Source organism: Suncus etruscus, chromosome 11 (genome assembly GCF_024139225.1).
Source record: "Suncus etruscus isolate mSunEtr1 chromosome 11, mSunEtr1.pri.cur, whole genome shotgun sequence".
NCBI lineage: Eukaryota > Metazoa > Chordata > Mammalia > Eulipotyphla > Soricidae > Suncus > Suncus etruscus.
The window spans coordinates 50,606,772-50,629,312 of NC_064858.1; the positions used below are offsets into that span (position 1 = coordinate 50,606,772).

The window sequence follows — 22,541 nt, forward strand, 5'->3', positions numbered from 1 at the left end:
GAAAGTTACTTGGTTCAGAAAAAATAATTTGAGTTTAGCTGAAGACAAATATACATAGCTTAAAAATTATAATTATTTAGAAATGATTCAACTGGCTATATGACTCCTTTATAAATATTCCATAAACACATAAATCAAACTATGAAATTGTCTAAATCTGTTAAAATATAATTGCTTATATAATAAGGTCAATAAAAAGACTTCCCAAGTGATAGTACAGTGAGCAGAGCATTTGCCTTGCATGCACCTGACTCAGATTCAATCCCCAGCACCCTCTAAAGTAGCCTTCTCAAATCTCATCAGAAGTGATCCCTGAACACAGAACCAGGAGTAAGACCTGAGCATTATAGGGTATGGTCAACTCCACAAAACAAAAATAAAAAACTACCCAAGTTACCTTTTATGATCATAATTCAATATAACAAACTAAAAATATTTTAAGATCAATTGACTTAGTATTTCTTGAGGGAAACCATAATAATATATTTTAACTTACATTGGAAAGTGACTTGTCACCTGCCTGAAAAGAAAAGAGAATTTCCTTAGTATTGAAGTAATCAAATCATGGACTATATCTAAACAATCCCTACTTTAAGACATAGTACTCTGGTATTAATGACTCACTGTTTATTTCTACATAGGACAAGGAGTTCAAAAGAGATATGTACTGAGAAAATATGACAAAAACATAAGAACATCTTTCTCCAGTTCTAGAAAATTTTTCTAATACAAGGAGGAATGATGTTTATTTTTAATGTCCAGGAAATGTTTCTTCTATATTTTTTTTAACTTTTTGGTATGTACTCTTATTTACTCTAAATTTCATCTTTCTCTCTTATCGACCACAGTATATTTAACAACAATGGGTGTTACCCATTTTAATTATTTAGTTGCTAATCCATCATTTTTTTTGGTTCTAGCAAGAATATGAAGTAGCTAAAAAAAGGAAAAGAAAAGTAAATGGGCTAGAAAGGTAGTAGAGCAGACTATGGTCCCCTTAGTCTGACCGAATGATCTCTGAGTGAAGTGCCAGGAATAAACCATGAGAAAAGGAAGGAAGGAAGGAAGGAAGGAAGGAAGGAAGGAAGGAAGGAAGGAAGGAAGGAAGGAAGGAAGGAAGGACGGAAGGAAGGAAGGACGGAAGGAAGGGAGGGAGGGAGGGAGGGAGGGAGGGAGGGAGGGAGGGAAGGAGGGAGGGAGGGAAGGAGGGAGGGAGGGAAGGAGGGAGGGAAGGAGGGAGGGAAGGAGGGAGGGAACATGAAGAGAGAATATAGCAGGTAAGGCACTTACTTGCCTTGCCAGTGGCTAATGTGGGTTCGATCCCCATTACCCCATATGGTCACTCAAGCCCATCAAGAGGAATCCCTGAGTGTAGAATACAACCACGTTTGACCCCAAAACAAAAAAAGATTTTTATTAAAGTAGCCTACAAAGGGATAAAGATGTATCACAGCCAATTCTTTCCTATATACATGGTGAACAAAGTTTTATTTCATTGGGGCTGGAGCAAGTATAGCAATTAAGGCGTTTGCCTGGCAATGTGGCTGACCCAGCTTCAATCTCATATGATCTCTCTCCAGAGTCCACCATAGTGATCTCTGAGTACATATCCAGGAGTATGCCCTGGGCCCTGCCAGCTGTGGTCCCAAAACAAATAAGCAAGTTTTGTTTTGTTTTGGTCAGTACCTTCATGCTGATCTTAAGTGTCATAGCTTCTTCTCAGGATTTTATAATTTATAGTTCACAAATGAATCAAAGCAAAGCCTGTCCCATGCCAATATATCCAAATGCCTTAAGCATAGTATTTTCCCCTCAAATAGCCAAATTTTTTTCTTTTTAAATAAAAAAAATGATAATCACAATAAGCAATATAAATAGAAAAGGTGATTAGAGAAATAGTAGAAAATATTGCTTCAATGTATTTTTGGGAGGCTTAAAGTTCTTCATATCTAGGTTTCATTTGGGCAGAGATCAGTTGCCAATGAAGACATTTTCACACTTACCAGCAGAGTAGGAGTTACGAATGTGAGGCAAGGATTTTCCATGCCGCCGTAAGGGAAAGATGGGGGCAGTACTAACAGGTCATATTGGCCCCAAACATAAGGGCCTCCCAGATCTTCTGCAATTTTAAGCATAGATTCAGTCTGAAAAATTAATGAATATTTATTTGCATGTCTTAATTTCATAAATTTCTCAGATGTTATACTGATTTTCATGACATCTACAGGTTAATGATGCTTATTCTAAATAAAAATTTCAGGGCCGTGACCTGGGATGAACCCCGGTTCAATCCCTGGTATTTCATGTGGTCCCCCAGTCCTGCCAGGAGCGATTTCTGAGTGCAGAGCCAGAGTAATCCCTGAGCACCGCCGGGTGTGGTCCAAAAGCCCTCCAAAAAAGTCAGGGCTAGAGCGATAGTACAGCTGGTAGAGGCTTGCCTTATAGACACCCACCTCAAATTTGATAACCAGCACCCCACATGGTCAAGCAAGCACCTCCAGGAGAAACTGAAAAGTGCAGAGCTGAGTACCACCGGATGTGGCCAAAAGCCAAGACCAAAACCAAACAAAATTTACAAGAAGTTTAACAGCTGAAAAGTCACATAAACTCAGATGCACTTGTCTTTTACTATTGCATTTAAAACTATCACATTTCAGGGCTAGAGTAAACACAGTGGGTAGAAGGGCATTTGTTTTGCATATGGCTAATCCAGGTTTGATGCACAGCTGAGTGTGGGCCCAAATAAAAAAAATCTCATCACATTTCATAGTCAAAATCTGAAATCCAACATTAAGAAAGGGGGAAGCTCTCTGTAACCAACCTCTGAAAATTCATAAGCAGACTTTTCCACCTGTTCTTTCTCAGACCATACCAATGTCCTTGGGCCGATTTGCCTGTAAAATTAAAAAGAACAGTACAAGAGGAAGTCAGGACTAATGACTAACCTAATTCTAGGAAAGGTTTGCAGTACTAGGTGCAAATCCAAATGGCAAGACTATAATTCACCTTGTGCGTAGTGAAAGAGATGAAGTTAGAGGCTTCCTCCCACACACAAGCCTGATGTTACATGCGCAGCCAGTGAAGTGGCACTATAATGAGGCACAATCTGGGACCAAACAACTCAGATATAACCTGTTCCAAAGGTTATGGAACAGGCTCTGCACAGACCTTGGGGATCTAGTTTCCTCTCTCCACTTCACAATTACAAGAAGATGATCCCACAACTGAGGTAAACTTTGTTAGGCACATATAGATCAAACACTCTCATACAGCAGAAACAAACTCAAAAAGAAGGAAATCCTGCTGTTTGTCAGAAGGACAAATGTGCCAGGCTCATTTACAAGGTAGCTCTCAGGTAATCATGAGTAGTGGCAGGGGATGGGGAATGGAGGTGAAGAGGGGGGGCAAAATAAAATCAGTTTTGCAATATGAAAACATTCTCAAGATTGTTTTAGAACAATGTAAATATTCCTGACACTACTATATATTTAAAAGTACAAATAGTTAAATTAGTACTGAGCATTGGTACTCTACTGTGCTAACTGTACCTGTAAAATGGTTGAGATGATACATTTATAAGTTTTGTAAAATCACAACTAGAATATAAGGATGGAATCAAGCCACATATAGAGAACTCAAAAAATAATGTTAAGGTTTTGGGTCACCCCAGTGGTGTTTGTGATTATTCTAAGTCTGTACTCAGGAATCACTCCTGATGAGCTCAGAGAACAATGTGTGATCACACTCTATCTACTTTTTATCTCTTTGATCTTCAAATAAATTATTTTTCAAAAATAATTGTTTTTTTTTTTTTTTTTTTTTTGGTTTTTTTGAGCCACACCTAATGACTTTCAGGAATTACTCCTGGCTAAGTGCTCAAAATCACTCCTGGCATGGGGGACCATATGGGATGCCAGGGATCAAACCAAGGTCCATCCTAGATCAGCCACATGCAAGGCAAATGCCCTACTGCTGTGCTATCACTATGACTGCTTAAATTTTTTCCTCCCCTCCCCCCAAAATATTTTTAATCAAAACTTTATCTTAAAAGTTCTATGCCACTGGGGCCAGTGGGTAGGGCATTTGCCTTGCACACAGCAAACTTAGGTTTAATCCCCAGCATCCCATGGGGTCCCAAGCCTGTTAGGAGTAATTTCTGAGCACAGAGCCACTCAATGAGTGGCACCTGAGTGCTGTCATGTTTGGCCCCAAACCAAACCAACAAACAAAAAATTCTATGCTGCATCTGAGGCTGAAACAACAGTATAGCAGGTACATGGTTGACCTGTGTTCAAACCCCACCGCCCCATATGGTTCCCTAAGCCAACCAGTAGTGATCCCTGAACACAAAGCCAGGGATAGACTCTGAGAACTACTGGTATGGCCTCAAAAGCAAAAAATACTGTTTTTCTTTGACATATCAAATTATCCCTTCACCCCTGCTCCTAAGAGAAGCCAGTCCCATAGCACTGCTTCTCCAACCTCCATGTTAGCACATGGAGGAAGTTTGTAAAACTACAACTTTAGATTTAGCAGCTAAGAAGAAGGGTTGTGTTTGTAGCCAATGGTGCCAAAGCAGACCCCACAAATGGGAACCAAGCATGAGCCAGGGGGGAAAGTCACACACATGTCATTTAAATCATTTAGTGACCATATGCAAGTAAAAAAAGATGAAATGTTTGTTCTTGTTGTTTGGGGGCCACACCTAATAGTGCCCACTGCCTATTTCTAGCTCTGTCCTCAGGAGTGGCCCCTGGCAGTGCTCAAGGAACCATGCACAGTGCCCAGGATTGAAAGCTGTGTTAGTTGCATGTAGGGAAAGCACCTTATTTCCTTTAAACTGTATATCTCTCTGGCTCCTTATGTTAATTTTCATAACGTGTTTTACTTTACATAACACATTTAGGGTAGATTATTTCAACAGTCACCTAAAAGGTATTAATAAAATTATTTTAACCTTCTTTAAAAATTTACAGTCTTTAGAAAAGCCAGTTTATATTTCATATTTATAGTGGAATTCAATTCTCTTACGGTTGTTTGGTGGGTGCTGTGCTAGATAGTACAGAACTATCTAAAACTGTCCAAATTGCATGGACTAAAGGTCTAAGTCTGGGGCTTGGCTCTGACATTTACCAGCTTTTTGATCCTGAACCATCACTAAAACTCACTGTGTGTTTCAGCATCAAAAAATGGGGATGGGTGGGTGGGGTGGGGATAATTCTACCCACTTTACAGGGTTGTTAGTATTCAAAGAGATAATGCTGAAAAAAATGGCATAATAAGAGATTCAAATTGTTGGTTGCTATGACAACTATCATAGTGATCATTAATGGGCATTCGGTAAGCCAGAAGCCTTTACATATGTTAGGTCTGTTAATTTCTCACAAAAATCTTTCAGTGCACCTATACTTATTCCAAGTGGAAGAAAACAAAATTCATGATGGGATTTGCCCAAGACAAAGCTGATAACTGCTACAGTTATTTGCCCAACTTCATACATCCAGTTTTCTGGCATTTTATAGAATGTGATGACCACAGACAGTCTTAATTCTCAGCTATTTAGAAATAATAACCGAATAAAAAATATAAAAATGGGTACTCTGGGGGCCGGCGAGATAGCATAGAGGTAAGGCGTTTGTCTTCCATGTAGAAGGATGGTGGTTTGAATGCTGGCATCCCATATGCTCCCCCCCCACCCCCCACCCCCCCACCCCCGTGCCTGCCAGGGGCGATTTCTGAGTGTAGAGCCAGGAATAACTCCTGAGCGCTGCCGGGTGTGACCCAAAAACAAAAACAAACAACAACAAAAAGAATGGGTATTCTGTTAGCAAAATTTTATTTATTTTGGTTTTTGGGCTATACCCTCCAGCACTAGGACTACTCCTGTCTCTGTGGTCAGGAATCATTTCTGGCAGTGCTTGGGGGACCATATGGAATACTGGGGATCGAACTCAGGCCATTCATGTACAAGACAAACCCCCTACCCGCTATACTATTGCTGCAACTCTATGTTGGCAAAATTTCAATAAAATACATTTAAAAGATGTTTATAGACTTCCAACTGCTTTCATAGATTTTATCTGTTTTTGTTTGGGGTCAGGGGGAAGCCATGTTCAGAGGAAGGTCTCTCCAGACATTCTCAGCAGATCATATACAGTGCCAGGGATCAAACTGGGGTTGGTAACATTCAAGACAAGTACCTTAACCTGTACTATCTCTTAAACCCTCAGATACTTTAATTATCTTATTTTTTTCTTTTCACAAAACCACTCTGAGATTAGAAAGGCAGATATTATAATCTCAAGAATGAGAAACTGGGGGGCTGGCAAGGTGGCGCTAGAAGTAAGGTGTCTGCCTTGCAAGTGCTAGCCAAGGAAGGACTGCGGTTTGATCCACAGGCATCCCATATGGTCCCATATGGTCCCCCCAAGCCAGGGGCAATTTCTGAGTGCTTAGCCAGGAGTTACCCCTGAGCACCAAATGGGTGTGGCCCAAAAACAAAACAACAAACAAAAAAAATGAGAAATTGGAAGTTAATAGAAATAATTTTCTCAAATTATATTAGACTCTGGATACCTAACTAAAGATCAGCATATGCTCATTCCAGAATAGTTAGAAAATCAAAAGAGATAAGTGGTCAAGTATTTTTCAATTTAAAATTAACTTATATGGGTCAGGGTTCAGTGTTAAAAGAGCGCAGGCTTGTATGTGTGCAGCCCTGAGTTTGGTCTCTGAAACCACACAAATAAATAAAATAAAATTATAACTTACATTTTATTTTATTTACTTTGTTTCTTGGTTCACACTGGAGATACTTAGGGGTTCCTCCTGGTTCTGCACTCAGGAATCACTCTTGGCAGACTTAAGGATCCATATAGTACACCAGGGATCAAACTCAGTCAGGTTGCTGCATGCAAAACAAGTTCCCTATCTGCAATACTATCACTCTGGTCCCAAATTTACATTTTATAATTGATTTAAATTTCCCTAGAATTATCAGCTTGATACCTTGAGAAATATACCAATGAATCACAAATGAATAATGGGTTCAAGTTGTCTTTGAATAAAACTCAAAATTGGTTGAAAAACTCACCTGCTTTCTAAAGCTCCAACAACTAATGCAATTAGGTAGCAGGGTATTGGGATCTAAAAGAGGCAAACAAAGTACACAACATACTTGCGTCAGTGTTCAAAACATATAAGACAAATCACATTTAAAAGTAATGCAGGGGCCGGAGAGATAGCACAGCAGTAAGGCATTTGCCTTGCATGCGGCCCACCCAAGAGGAACTTGGTTCGATTTCCGTCATCCCATATGGTACCCCAGCCTGCCAGGGGCAATTTCTGAATGTAGAGCCAGGAGTGATCCCTGAGTGCCACTGGGTGTGGCCCAAAAACCAATCAATCAACTTTTAAAAATAAAATAAAATAAAATAAAAGTAATATGAAGTGGCCGGAGTGATACCACAGGGGGTAGTGTTTGCTTTGCATGCAGCCAATCCAGGACAGACCTCATCTCAATTCTTGCAATCCCCTAAGGTCCTCTGAGCTTGCCAGGAGCAATTTCTGAGTGCAGAGCCAGTAACCCCTGAGGGCCAGTGGGTATGACCCAAAAACACACAAAACAATAAAAATTAAAAAAAAAGTAATACACAGAATGAAAGCACTGAGGTTAAGCATATGACTGACCCCAGTTCACACCCTGATATCACATGCTCCCCCAAGCAACACCAGGAACAACACCTCAGCACAGAGCTAGGAGTAGCCCTTGAGCACCACTGGATGTGGCTAAAAACCCATGAAAAATAAAAACAAAAAAGCTTAAAGTAGGGGCCAGAGAGATAGCATGGAGGTAGGGTGTTTGCCTTGCATGCAGAAGAACTGTGGTTTGAATCCCGGTGTCCCATATGGTTCCCCGAGCCTGCCAGGAGCAATTTCTGAGTGTAGAGTCAGGAGTAACCCCTGAGCACTGCTGGGTGTGACCCGAAAACCAAAAAAACTAAAAGTAATGCAATTCTCTTTAAAATCCTCTAACATGAAAATTCAGTTCTCGTTTTTAACAAATAAAAGTTATGCAATTAGTGATTTCAAACATTTCCTTCCTTCTTAATGCTTTCAGAAGCAAAGCTTTGGCAATGTGAAAAATGCAACTGCATTTGGTACTTATTGCACACAGTATGTGATATTCCACAGGGTAAATTTTAAATATTCTTCAAAATTCAACCTATAGAAAGAAGGTCCTGTGCCTTTTAGTTTTTTGTTTTTGTTTGTTTACTTCTTTTTCCTATCGTGCTCAGGGGTTACTCCTAGATCTGCACTCAGAAATTACTCCTGGAAGACCCAGGGGACCATATGGATGCCAGAGACCACATGCAAGGCAAACACTCCACCCACCTGGCTACTGCTCTGGTCCTCTTTTGATTTAATTTAAATTCCTTTACATTTTGCACCACTTCTGGTACATTAGTTAGATATACAAATATTCAACAAGAAGATTCCAAAAAATATGGGAGCTCAGAATCCCAGAAACAGGGTTGAGGCAAATAAGTCTTCTTTCTCTGTCTATCATCTAGATAAAGTTAAATAACATGTATACAAGTCCAATTATCCACCACACAGAAATAACTACTTTTACGAACTGTAACAGTGAGCTTCCTACTAGGCGGGGAGGGTTTCCCAAATGGTGATCAGAAGAATTGGAGAGTCACTCCTTATAATTCTTGGCCAGGAGTCAGATACTCCTATGCTTGGACATGAGGCTGTCAGGGTGCTACTTGGGTACCTTGACGCACCTCAAACCTGGATAAGGCACAAGCAGGGCAAGACCTTTAAGCCCTTTCAGCATGCCCAGATCCCACAGAATGCCTCTTCGGTCTGAACTAGTTCTTGCTCACACTTGGGTGCAAGAATTGGCCAAAAGTATCACTTGAAAACATAAGGAGCCTGCACCTTATGGTGGTGGGGGGAAACAGGGGCGAGGCCACTCCCTACTTTGGCCTTCAGCCCTGCTTTCTTCAAAATGACACTGCAATAGATGCGAATGGAGTAAAAGCACAAAGACAAATGATTAAAGGAAGCCAAAAACAAAAGTTGCTTCCTACATTCTCAACTAGTCTAGGGGGAACTTTGTCTTCAGGATGGGTCACAACCATTAGAAGGTCACCTCCAATTGAAACAAAAGTCCAGGCCTTAAAAGCTTACTTTTTGGCTGAATCTGTATATTTTTCTGCTCTGGTCTTCTGGGTCTGGAGTTTCTCCTTCACGGATGGCACTCATAAGAGCAACTAGTTCTTTTGGGACAGACACCTAGTCAAGAAGAAAAACCATTTCCAGTTACAAATTCAAGGCTTAAGTGTATCTAAAATGACATATGAAAAGATTTACATAAGGTACAAAAACTTTTTTTCCTTGTCATGAGAATCTAATAAATATGCCCAAGATTCTAAAAATCCAGGTGATTCCATCTCATAAACAGAAGTACTGGTACGGTTTAAAATTGAATTTGAGAGGGCTAGAATAATAGGACAGTGGGTAGGGCATTTGCCTTGTATAAAGCTGACCCATGTTCAATACCTGGCACCCCGTATGGTCCCTTGAGCACAGCCAGGAGTAATCCCTGAGCACCACTACCTGATGTGTCCCAAAAAACAAAAGAACAACTAAAAGAATGTAAGATATCCATCCATCTAAATTAGGAGTATTTGGTGGAAAAGTAGATTAAAATTTCAGCTCTTTCTCTTAGGAACGGCATAAACTTGGGCAAACAACCTTGAATCTCAGTTTCCCCATCAAAGGAGATAATAATACTGGATTCTTGCAAGGAAAAAGTAGTAGAAACATGCAGTCAGTCAGTCAGTCTCCATGCCCGGAACCAAGACTGGTCACCACCTCTCTGTATCTCCACACCCCAAAATCAATTCAAATGAAGCTCTACTTACTTTTGGACTGGGACTAAGCAGAGAGTAGAGTTTTAAGCCATTTTGTATTAATTAAAAACAAAGTTGATGTTCCAAATAGAACTTTTTGGCAAGGCATGGGGTGGAGAGTGAGACATTTGGCCATACTACATGGTGCTTGAATATTTCTGGCTCAGTACAATGCCAGGAACAGAATTTGGCCTCCTGCATGCAAAACATGCTCTCCAGAAGTTTGAACTATCTCCCCAGGCCAAAACAGCCTTTTAAATTAAGGATCACAATTGTGAGAAATAAAAATCAATTGCCTGGGACTGTGAAATTGTTTTCTCTGGAAATCTGCATGAAGAGGATCCTCCATGGGGCAAACCATCTGGTCACTCCAGTGTCACCCTCATGTCATGATTCTGAAATGGACATTTCAAATAAATGCCAGAATCAATGACTACCCCAAAAGATTCATGTTCTAGTAAATATACACTCGACTAAATGCCAGACTCCCCTGTTCTTGCCAAGACTCTAAGCTAGGAGCGCCCAAGTAGAAGCTCAGGACCAAGCTCTATGACAACCCCAGATCCTGGTAATGAAAACAAAACAAAACAAAAGCCTGAAGAAAACAGGTTTCAGTTCCTTCTTCCTTTTTTTCCTCCGGCCCCTTCATTTTTTTTTTAGGCATCTATTCTACTCTATTCTACTCAGCTGAGACAACTATGGAAGCTGTGAGGGTTTAGGGCTTACCCAAGACTATAGCACTAGATCTGGAGGGCTACTTAGAGCCTGGATTGAACACCAGCAGCTGTGGACCCAAAACCAATCAGTAAATACATCAAAAGAGATCACTTAATCCAGTTAATATTTTGTGATATTTACCTCTGCACTGTAGGTTAGTTTCACAGAAGGAGTATCCTGGCAAGGAAGAATTGCCCTGCAGTGGATAGCCTGCAAAGGAGGGGGAAAGGGAAGAGAAGAGAATGTCATTCCTCTTTCTTCTAAATCAAAACATTAAGAAATTAAAACTGGGGAGCTGGAGCAATAGCACAGGGGTAGGGCATTTGCCTTGCATGCTACCAACTTGGGACAGACCCCAATTTGGTTCCCAGCATCCTATATGGTCCCCCAAGACTGCTAGGAAATGAATTCTGAGTGCAGAGCCAGAAGAAAGTCCTGTGGGCCGCCAGGTGTGGCCTAAAAGCCCTGCTCTCCAAGAAAAAAGTTAAAACTGCAGCATTGTTTTTAGATACATTCTTCTTGTTTTATTTTCTGCAGTGTCAGGGACTGAGTTTGGGGCTTTATATATATATGAGTAATGGATATATATGAGTAAAGATTATATATATCCTTTGCTCTACCATGATGCTACACTCCAATTAGATTCTTAAAAATGAAAATGTCTTCCATTTCTAGGGTTCACTGGTATTAGCCAAAATAGAATAGTGGCCAAAAAAAAATCTATATATGATATTCCTAGAAGGGACCTTACGGGGTGCCAAGAGTCAAACCTGGGTGAGGTAGGTGCAAGGTAAGCACCATACCAGCTTACCATTTGAATGTGCCATCAACCCTAATGCTTTGAATGAAGCAAAGTTAGGGTTCCCTAATCTGTATGCTGAGTATTTACATTGCTCAGTGAGGAGCTGTTTGGGACCCTAAGTGAAAAGGGCTTTAAGGTGAAATAAATGTGGGAGCAGGACAGATTAGATTGTAGTTGTTGAGTGAGATTAGGAACATTGTTGCCTCAAGGCTCCACAAAATAAAGAAGATGATTTTATTTTTCACTTAGAAATCAATTTTTCTTTTCTCTGGTTAGCTATTAATGCCTAATGATGAAAGCCAGTGTCTTGGAGAACTTGGCTGGAGAAAAAGGGTGCTATGACATACTATTCTACAACACACTTGAAAAGTTAAAATGAGAAAGAATCCCTGGCATTTTTTTAACAGCTAAGTCTAAATCCATTTTCCCATAAAGGGATTCAGAACACGTCTGTCTGAACTGGGTCATTTTGGCTTGAGAATTATTTTTGAGCAATTAAGACCTAGCAAATTTAAAGACATACTGTACCCTCTCTCTTTACTACTCAGAGAAATTTAGATAGGCCTTTCCAGAATGGGTATTTTTACCAGAAATAAATTCTTATGGCCTATTAGGAGAATAGTATAGTCAACTACTTACCAACCCTATGCTCTTCTTACTGCCCTGGGCATCCCCTTTCTTACCCCAAAGCACCAAGTTTCTGTGTCATTCTTTATCTCTCAACAGCTCTTTCACTCAAGACTGTATTCTAATACCATGCCTTTAAAGTCTTGAATTAGGTGAAACTGTAATGCCGAAAGGGTTTTGTATGTATTTTACTGGATAACATAAAGTCAGGCAAATATTTATCAAGAAAATCCATAAGCAGGCCCATCAAATAAAACATAATCATATCTAAACATTTCTTTTCTCTGCCCTTTCTCCCTCTCCCTTCTTTCCTTTTTGAGATGCTGGGTATTAAGCCAAGGTTTCATGAATGCAAGGCATAAACTTTGCTTGTTGTTGACTCATATTTCAGTTACTAAATTTCTTATTCACTGCAGTTGTTGCTGAATTTCGATGCTGAATTTTGATTTCTTCTATATTTCAAACATATCAAACAGAAACAAAACAACATATTCAAAATTCCTATGACTCACAAATCTTTCATGTCTTGCCAGCTTTAGATAATAAACATTATATTAAAGTTTACTGATCAAAGTATCAGATATCTCCAAAAGAACCTACAATTTATACTTTTTTTTTTGGCTTTTGGGCCACACCCGGCGGTGCTCAGGGGTTACTCCTGGCTATCTGCTCAAAAATAGCTCCTGGCAGGCACGGGGGACCATATGGGACGCCAGGATTCGAACCAACCACCTTAGGTCCTGAATCGGCTGCTTGCAAGGCAAACACCGCTGTGCTATCTCTCCGGCCCCCAATTTATACTTTCTTGCTTAAACAATCTTCCTTAAGATTACTTAACCATGGGTTTCTTTTCTTTTTTTTTTTTTTTTGGTTTTTGGGTCACACCCAGTGGTACTTAGTGGTTACTCCTGGCGGGAGTCTACACTCAGAAATCGCTACTGGCAGGCTTGGGGAACCAATATGGGATGCCAGGATTCGAACCACCATCCTTTTGCACACAAGGCAAAAGCCCTACATCCATATTATCTCTCCAGCCCCAACCATGGGTTTCTTAAATTAAAAAGATATTTCAGCTCTTTATGGGTAGGCCAGAAGGGAGCCATAAGCACCCAGCAGATGAGAGGAGAGATAAAGAGAAAGAAAAGAAGAGGAGGGGAAGAGGATTCAGACAGCAGGAACTGCAGAATTCTTTTATACCACATAAAATGTCCAATGACTAGGTGAAGACTAGAAAGTGATCAGAAGACTGCAGCAATGGTATGTTGCCATCTGTGGTCTCAGGCTTCGATTAGGAAAGTACCTAGAATATTGCTGGAATTCAGGCAGCTGCAGTCACTGAAATTTCAACACTGAGCTCTAACAATAGGATGGAAAGTGTCAGAGTTCCGATGAAGGGTGGCAGCCAGCCAGACTAGACCTCAGAACGACCCTTCCCTAATTTTTCACACTTAAAGCAGGAAGTTGCATTCAAAACCACTTGATTTCATCCCCAGGTTAGGACCCTACCCCCAATGATCTCAAAGTGCCTTTCTTCACTTCATCATATATCATATAAAAGAGATGCCAACTTTCTAAATCTAGTCACCTATCCTTATAACACACACAAAAAACACATTCCAAGTAAAAACATTACCCTGATACTAAAAGAAGACAAAGACCAGTGGGATTCATCCCAGATATGCAGGGATCATTTAACATACACAAGTCAATCAATATACCATACCACTACAAAAAATACAAAATAAAGTATATGTCATATCAATAGATGCAGAGAAAGCATTCAATAAGATACAAAATTATTCATCATAAAAATTTTCAATAAAATGGTAATTGAAGGAACTTTCCTCAACATTGTCAAAGCCATTTACTACAAGCCCATAAAAAAACATTATACTTAATGGGGGAAAAACAAATCCTTCTCCTTCAAATCAGGAACAAGAATGACCACTCTACCGGCTTCTATTCAATAAAGTATTGGAAGTATTTGACATAGCAATCACACAAGACAAAAATATTAAAGGCAGTCCATAAGAAAGGAAGAAGTTTTCTATACCTAGAAAACCCTAAAGACTACCAAAAAAAGCTTCTAGAAATAATAGATTTATATAAAGTGGCAATTTATAAATTTGTAAAATGGCAGGCTCAAAATTAATAAGCAAAAGTATATGTCTTTCTATATTGAAATAGTTAAACAGGAGATTTAAAAAATTTTTATTCACAATTTTACCTCAAAAAATCAAGTACCTAAGAATCAGCTAAATAAACCAATGAGGTTAAAAAGATATACAAAGAAAACTGTAAGTCAACACTACAAGAAATAAGAGGACATGAAGAAATGGAAGCACATTTCCTGTTCATGGATTGGGAGGATTATTATCATCAAAATCATCGATTTGCCGTAAAAGAAAAAGCCAAACCATGCTTCTAATTCCAAATAAACTAAAGTGTTTTCTCATGGAAATAATTTTCCTTCTGAATGCTGTCCTCTGAATAGATTTATTTGTAAAACCTCGAATTTGCAGAAATACATTTCAAGAAGGGCACTAGCAGATGCAGCTATCACGAAGTGACTAGAATCATAAAGATTTAGGAACTCCTCGTGAATTGAATTGAAAATGTCTGGGGGGCCGGGTAGGTGGCGCTGGAGGCAAGGTGTCTGCCTTGCAAGCGCTAGCCAAGGAAGGACCGCGGTTCGATCCCCCGGCGTCCCATATGGTCCCCCCAAGCCAGGGGCGATTTCTGAGCACATAGCCAGGAGTAACCCCTGAGTGTCAAACGGGTGTGGCCCAAAAACCAAAAAAAAAAAGAAAATGTCTGGGGTAGAAAGGGAATTCATTATTAGATTTTTCTATGAAAGGTTGTTCTAATCCTGCTCTCTACAACAACTGGATGAATTTTCTCTGTATCAATTAATATTACTATATTTTAATATTGGGTTACTGATATATTAAAATATATCATGTTGTTAATAAAACCATGTTGTTATCGAAAAAAAATGGTAATACTCCACAAAGCATTATAGAGATTCAATGTAGTCCCTGTAAGTATACCCATGATCAAAGAAATAGATGAATTACTCCTTAAAGTTATATGGAGTAATAACCCTACCCACTAATAGCTAAAGCAATCCTGGAGAAAAAGAAGATGGAAGGCTTTACTTTCCCAACTTCAAACTGTAATATACAGTGGCAATAATTAAAACAGGATGGTACTCGATTAAGGACAGATCTTCAGTTTTATGGTATAGAATAGAAAATCCAGAGACAGCCCTCCAGGTATATACTGTTAGTAACCTTCAATAAAGAAACCAAAAATATGAAGTAGAATAAGGAAACCTTCTTTGAAAGTGGTGGTGGGAAAACTGGTCAGTCTTGGAGCTGGAGAGATAGCACAGTAGTAAGGCGTTTGCCTTACATGCAGAAGGATGGTGGTTCAAATTTCGGCATCCCATATGGTCCCCCGAGCCTGCCAGCGGTGATTTCTGAGCATAGAGCCTGGAGGAACCCCTGAGCACTGCCGGGTGTGACTTCCCCCCCAAAAATAACTGGCCAGTCTTGTTTGAGCCTAATGTAATATCTATTACACAGGAACATTAAGACAACTAAAAATGGGGCCAGAGAGATAGTACAGTGGTGTTTGCCTTGCAAGCAGCCGATCCAAAACCTAAGGTGGTTGGTTTGAATCCCGGCATCCCATATGGTCCCCCGTGCCTGCCAGGAGCTATTTCTGAGCAAATAGCCAGGAGTAATCCCTGAGCACCGCCGGGTGTGGCCCAAAAACCAAAAAACAAAAAAAAAACAAAAAAAAAATAGACAACTAAAAATGCAAAGAACCAAACATTAAACAAAACACAAAATATAAAAAAAAAAATCATTGTGTTTTGGGTATTTATCAGGAGGAATAAGTGAAACTGAAAGGTGGTAAAGTGTTATGTGCGAAACCCTATCATCCATAAGATAAATTGTCTCTCATTATATGCTTCTTTATTCTAGCTCATAAACTGAAAATGGAAGTAATTCAAGTCATTTTAAAGGGAAAGTAGAAGAAGGCTGCAGGATAGTGCAGTGGGTAAGGTGCTCAGCTAATCCAGGTTTAATCCACAACATCCCATAGGGGTACTTGAGCAACACTAGGAATAGTTCCTTAGTGCAGAGCCAGGAGTAAACCCTGAATACTGCTGGGTGTGACCCAAAACCAAAAAAATAAGTAAATAAAGAAAAAGAAGTAGATTAAATCACTTTAAAGATATTTAAGGTATTTACATAGCATTTTTGCAAATGTGTAAGAAAGTCTGAAAAAGTCATATAACAAACTCAATGTGTTTTGGGTAATATGATGATTTTGTCTAGGCAATGGAGGTCTAAGGAATATTGAGAAAATCTTAGATTCCACTTCCCACTTACTTAACATTGGCAGTTTTTGTAGCTAGTACAGTATACAGTACTTTTGTTTGCCTTCACTTTATGATCAGTCACTAAGTGCCTACTTTATGCCAAATTCTATGAGGATGGGCTATAAATATAAATATAACTTAAAAAGTCCAATCAAGGTAGACATAGGTTTACATTTTTTTTTTTTTTTTTTTTTTGGCTTTTGGGCCACACCCGGCGATGCTCAGGGATTACTCCTGGCTGTCTGCTCAGAAATAGCTCCTGGCAGGCACGGGGGACCATATGGGACACCGGGATTCGAACCAACCACCTTTGGTCCTGGATTGGCTGCTTGCAAGGCAAACACCGCTGTGCTATCTCTCCCGGCCCAGGTTTACATATTAAAGAAAGTTTCTTGGGTGCAGAGAGACTGGTCAAGGCTCTGGCAAATGGAATTCATCCCTACCACTACCAGTCCCCACACATTACCAAGAGCAGTTAGTAAGGTCAGATGTGGGCAAAGGGAGTCGGTAGGGTAGGGTGGGAATATAAGAGAAAAAAGTTGTTGTCTTTCATTTATTTTATTGGGCACAATGTTCAAGGCTCACTCCTAGCTCTGCACTCAGGGGTCACTCTTGGCAGGCTCATAGTGCTGGGACTAAACCTGAACCTGGGTCCTCTCCAACACAAGGCAAGCACCACTGTACTATCACGCTGGCCCAAAGATTGTTTGCTTTTTTAATATATTAATTTCCTATTATTTGGGGGTTCTTGAGCCATACCTAGGGGTGTTTGGTTGTTAATCCCAGTTCTGTACTTGGGAGTTGCTGTTAGTATTCAGGGTACAGTGGACTAAACCCAGGCAAATTTGGAGATTTTTTTGGTCCTTCAGTTTTCTTTTCTTTTTTGCACACAGGGGAAGGGAGCACAAACAACTATGCTCAGGCTTATGACTAGTCTACACTCAGGGCTTCACAACCTGGCAGTGCCTGGTAGGGGGACTATATGTAGTTCTGGAGATTAAACTTGGTTAGCCCTGTGCACAGCAAATTGCTCTATCTGTTGTACTATTGTTCCAGCCCTGTGAAACTTCTTTTTTAAAGTACTAAACTAACTATACTGATATGTCAGTACTAAAAGATAACTTGTTTTGTCACATAAAATTCAACAAAATGCTATATTTATGTAAGACTTGTGTAACAATAAGACTCCTACTCACTTTGCTTCATTACCTCCCTGCAGTAGGAAATTTTGACATAATAAATCCCTGGTGATTCTGTTTTACCTGGCATTGACTGAAGAGATATGGGTGCTGCTTCCCTGAGGTCTGCTTAGGTGTGAGCCACTGAAGAGCAGAAGACTTAGGCGAGGTCTCAAAGGAAATTTCTATGACAACTTCTTGGTTTCTGCATAAAACAAACCAAAATGTTAGTGGGATCAAATTCCACTTGATTTTTTTTTGGGGGGGGCCACACCCGTTTGATGCTCAGGGGTTACTCCTGGCTAAGCACTCAGAAATTGCCCCTGGCTTGGGGGGACCATATGGGACACCAGGAGATTGAACCTCGGTCCTTCCTTGGCTAGCGCTTGCAAGGCAGACACCTTACCTCTAGCGCCACCTCGCTGGCCCCAAATTCTACTTGATTTGGATTTAAATCCATACTATAAAATTTTATATATACACATATATATAATTATATATAAATTTTATATGTACATTTATAAAAATACCTTTATGAGGGTTTGTCACTGACCAAGAATAAGTCAGCTCTGCAAACAGGTCCATGCAAACTTTGCCTCTCACTGTCCTACCTTGATGCCAGCCTGGGAATTCCTTTCATTCCACTCACGATAACTGAATATAAAGTAACAACAGGAAGAGGCCCTAGGCAGCCAGTATTCTAGGAGCCCAGCATCCCTGTGGAGCCCAGTGTTTAAATCCTGGCTACCAACAGGCTCTGTGAACTTGTAGGAACGATTTGCCTTCCAATACCATAGGTGTTACATCTGATAATGTTTGGGATTTGCATTCTCCTTGTTCTGTTGTTTAGTTTTGTTTTAATTGAATGACATTGGATGTTTCAGGTATGCATCACTGAATATCAGCATAAATATTACATTCAGCTTATCTTCCAAAGTCCAGTTCTGTCCTCCCTATAGTTTCCCTCTTTGAGCAGGTTTACCTATCCTCCCCATGATCTATCAGGTAATCACAGTCTAAAAGTTCATTTTTGCTTCATATAGCTCATGCTGGTTTTTAAATATTCATACACTGGAGCCGGAGTGATAGCAGGGTGCTTGTCTTGCATATGGCCAACAAAGGACAGACCCCAGTTCAATTCCTGGCATCCTAAATGGTCTCCCGAACTTGCAGGAGTGATTTCTGAGTGCAGAGCCAGGAATAACCCCTGAGTACCACCGGGTATGACCCAAAATTAACACCCCCCCCAAATACTCATACGCACACGCACACACACACACACACACACACACACACACACACACATCCTACCTATAAGTGAAATAATACAGTGTGTCTTTCTCCATCTGGTTAACATACCCTACTTATACAGGACATTCATGTTGAAAAAGGCAGGATTTTATCTTTTTTTTTTTTTAAATAGCTAAAGAATGTTATGCCACCTCTTCTTTGCTTTCTCACTGTAGGGGGGGGTCCACTCCTGGAGGACCATGTGGTATTGGGGATGGAATCAGGGACACTAGCCCTTCAGCTACATTACCAGGCCTTAGTTTCATTTCTTGAGAGGAAAAGAAGGGATTGTAGATGTGACTTAGAGTAGGGTACATGCTTTATAGAATCAGAGGTTCAAAGGAGAGAGAGAGAGAGAGAGAGAGAGAGAGAGAGAGAGAGAGAGAGAGAGAGAGAGAGAGAGAGAGAGAGAGAGAGAGAGAGAGAGAGAGAGAGAGAAAGAGAGAGAGAGAGAGAGAGAGAGTTGAATGAGTGAGACAGAGAGATAAAGTATAAAAATGAAAACATGGGCCATCAAAAAGTAGGTCATCCTTGTTTCAGGCCAAGGACTTATTTATGCTTTTCCCCTTCTATCTTGGGATGCCATGCATTCCAAATATGACAGTTCTGGTTGCCACTTTTTGAATTAATTACTAATTTATAGAAGATCTTTTCCCTTACCTGTAAACTGCTTATCATATCACATCAGGATTATTGAAGAATTGAGTGACAAAATCTCTCTCTTTTTTTCTGAGTGCTCAAGGGTTACTCCTGGCTCTGTGCTCAGAAATCACTCCTAGCAGGCACGGGGGACCACATGGGATGCCGGTATTCGAACCACTGTTGGTCCTGGGTCAGCCACTTGCAAGGCAAATGACCTACCACTGTGCTATCTCTCCAGCCCCAACAAAATATATCTTAAACAATTTTTTCAAATTGTTAAGTAGATGAATTCTATGCTTACCACTGCTATTATCTTTTTTTCCTTAATCTTATCTTTAAAAATTGAAAGTGACTATTCCCCAGGGAGAAGGTGAAAAATGTATAGCAGGTAAAAGCCTTCTGCTAACATCACTTTACATTTTATTTTAGTAAAACTAGAGAAGTAACAGTTATCCAAAGATTCAAGTCTTTTCTACAGTGAATTTCTAGTAGGATAAGAACATAAAAGTTTCACTATAGGGCTGGAGAGATAGCGTGGAGGTAGGGAGTTTGCCTTGCATGCAGAAGGACGGTAGTTTGAATCCCGGCATCCCATATGGTTCCCTGAGCCTGCAGGAGTGATTTCTGAGCTAGGAGTAACCCCTGAGCATTGCCAGTGTGACCCAAAATCCCAAAAAAAAAAAAAAAGTTTCACTGTAATTTCAATCTAAACAGAACTCAGTATCATATATAACATATCACATACACACATCACATACACAAGGTAAAAGAGGAAAAAAATACCTATATTAATTATCAAACAGTTCTTTGATAATACACCATATCAGGGAAAGGCCAAAACATTCTTACTTGCTCAGAGCAATAGGGAGAGAGATTTCCATCGGTGCTCCTTTGTAACCTTGCTTTTCTCCAAGAGTATATTTGACTTCTTGTCCATTGATGACTACTTTCTCTATTGTAAGGTCCTTCGTATCCAAAATCTAAAATTCAATGAACATTTTTGGACAATAAGAAAACAGTTCCAAAATAATAAACAGTTCCATACACCAAAGAAAACTAGAGTTAGATGTAGGTCAACTACATACACAAGAGTAAATATCATTGTCTTTAGAGGGTATCATCCAGAAGGAAATGTTAGGAATGAATCAAACAGAGGTTGGTTTAGGTCCTCCCTCTCTCTTTCAGAATCCTAACCTTCCTGAAAAATGTGTGGGTTCTAATATTTGTGTGTATGCTACAAGGTACATACCTCTGGGAGAGTCCCCAAATTTTGGGTCTTTGTTTATATTTTTAATCGTTATTGATTGATTGACTGAATTTTGGGCCCTACCCAGTGGCAATCAGGGGTCACTCCTGAGCTCTACACTCAAAAATCGTACCTGGCAGGCTGGGGGACCATATGGAATGCCAGGAATAGAACAGGGTCCCTCTTGGGTCAGCTGCATGCAAGGCAAAATTGGTAGCTGTACTATCTCTCCAGCTCAAATTTTGGGTCTTTAAGTTAAAGTCAAATCTAAATTCTCTGTGAGAAAAAATTTACTGATTGTTTTTTCATCATTAATTCCTTAGTTTATCTCACTAGATATGTCTTGATAGAATTCATATAGTCCAGGGCTGGAGTAGTGGCGCAAGTAGTAAGGCATCTGCCTTGCCTGCGCTAGCCTAGGACAAACAGCGGTTCAATCCCCAGCGTCCCATATGGTCCCCCAATCCAGGAGCGCATAGCCAGGAGTTCTCCTGAGCGTCACCGGGTGTGGCCCAAAAACCAAAAAAAAAAAAAAAAAAAAAAAGGTAGAAATTCTACTTAGGATTTTTCCCCCCATGAGAAAATTAAACCTGGAAAAGGAATTGCCATCTATATAATTTTTTGTATTTGGTGGCATCCTTGCTTTTTAAAAACAGGCAAATATGGTGCTGCAGATGCCCCATTGTTTTAAAAGGTAGATAAAATTATAATAATTCAAGATGGGCATTTCATATATTAAATTAAAAGTTCCTGGAGCCAGAGAGATAGCACAGCAGAATTTGCCTTGCAAGCTGCCGATCCAGGATCTAAGGTGGTTGGTTTGAATCCTGGCGTCCCATATGGTCCCCTGTGCCTGCCAGGAGCTATTTCTGAGCAGATAGTCAGGAGTAACCCCTGAGCGCCGCCTGGTGTGGCCCAAAAACCAAAAAAACCAAAAAAAACAAAACAAAACAAAAAATATTTCCTAGGATTTTACTCCAGCCCTGTTATTATTCCACATGATCAGAACAAAGCTATTTATTCAGGAGTATTTATTTATTTATTATTTATTTATTCAGGAGTAACCCCTGAGCATCACTGGTTGTGGCCCAAAAATCAAAAAAAAAAAAAAAAGAAAGAAAGAAAGAAAAAAGGAAAAAAAATTAAAAAAATAATTCATATAGTTCAACCCCTGAGTAATTTTCATGCATCTAAAAGAAAAATAAAAAACAAACCTGGCACTTGTTAGGCTGACATTATAGTGCTCTGGTTTGATTCTAGAAGCCCCATTCTGGGGGAATGAACAATAGGAGAGCAGGTAGGCTGTTTGCCTTGCACACAGCTGACTCAAATTTGATCCCTGGCACCCAATATAGTCCCCTAAACACTGCCAGAGCAGAGCCAGTAGTAAGCCCTGAACACTGCTGGTGTGGTCGTCCCTCCTTCCCCAATCTCTCCCCAATCTCGAAAAGAAAAATGGGTTAGAAAACATGTAATGGTGTATCGTTTAACCACATGATTCTACAGAACAGGATTAGACAAGCAGCTCTTAGCATATCCAGTTTGCCACAGCCAAAAAGGAAGTTGACAAAAGTATCCAAGTATCAGTCATCTCTCTGGGCCCTAAAAACCACACCTTGCACTCCTTCCAACTGATCTCTTCTAGAATCCCAATCTTCCGTGCCACAAAATTATTTCTAAACAACCTAAACAAGTTTCCCATCTTATTTCTTAAAAGTCT

The 22,541-nt window shown here is 40.0% G+C and overlaps 1 protein-coding gene across 1 annotated transcript in view; it reads right to left on the bottom strand.

Moving 5' to 3' along the window:
* Positions 1-22,541, bottom strand: part of LTA4H (leukotriene A4 hydrolase) — a 49,884-nt gene that overhangs the window by 16,538 nt on the left and 10,805 nt on the right. The window contains 8 exon segments of the mRNA XM_049782937.1: positions 497-520; positions 2,004-2,144; positions 2,822-2,894; positions 7,094-7,146; positions 9,202-9,306; positions 10,785-10,853; positions 17,728-17,848; positions 20,425-20,555. Coding sequence (XP_049638894.1) covers positions 497-520; positions 2,004-2,144; positions 2,822-2,894; positions 7,094-7,146; positions 9,202-9,306; positions 10,785-10,853; positions 17,728-17,848; positions 20,425-20,555 — 717 coding nt within the window.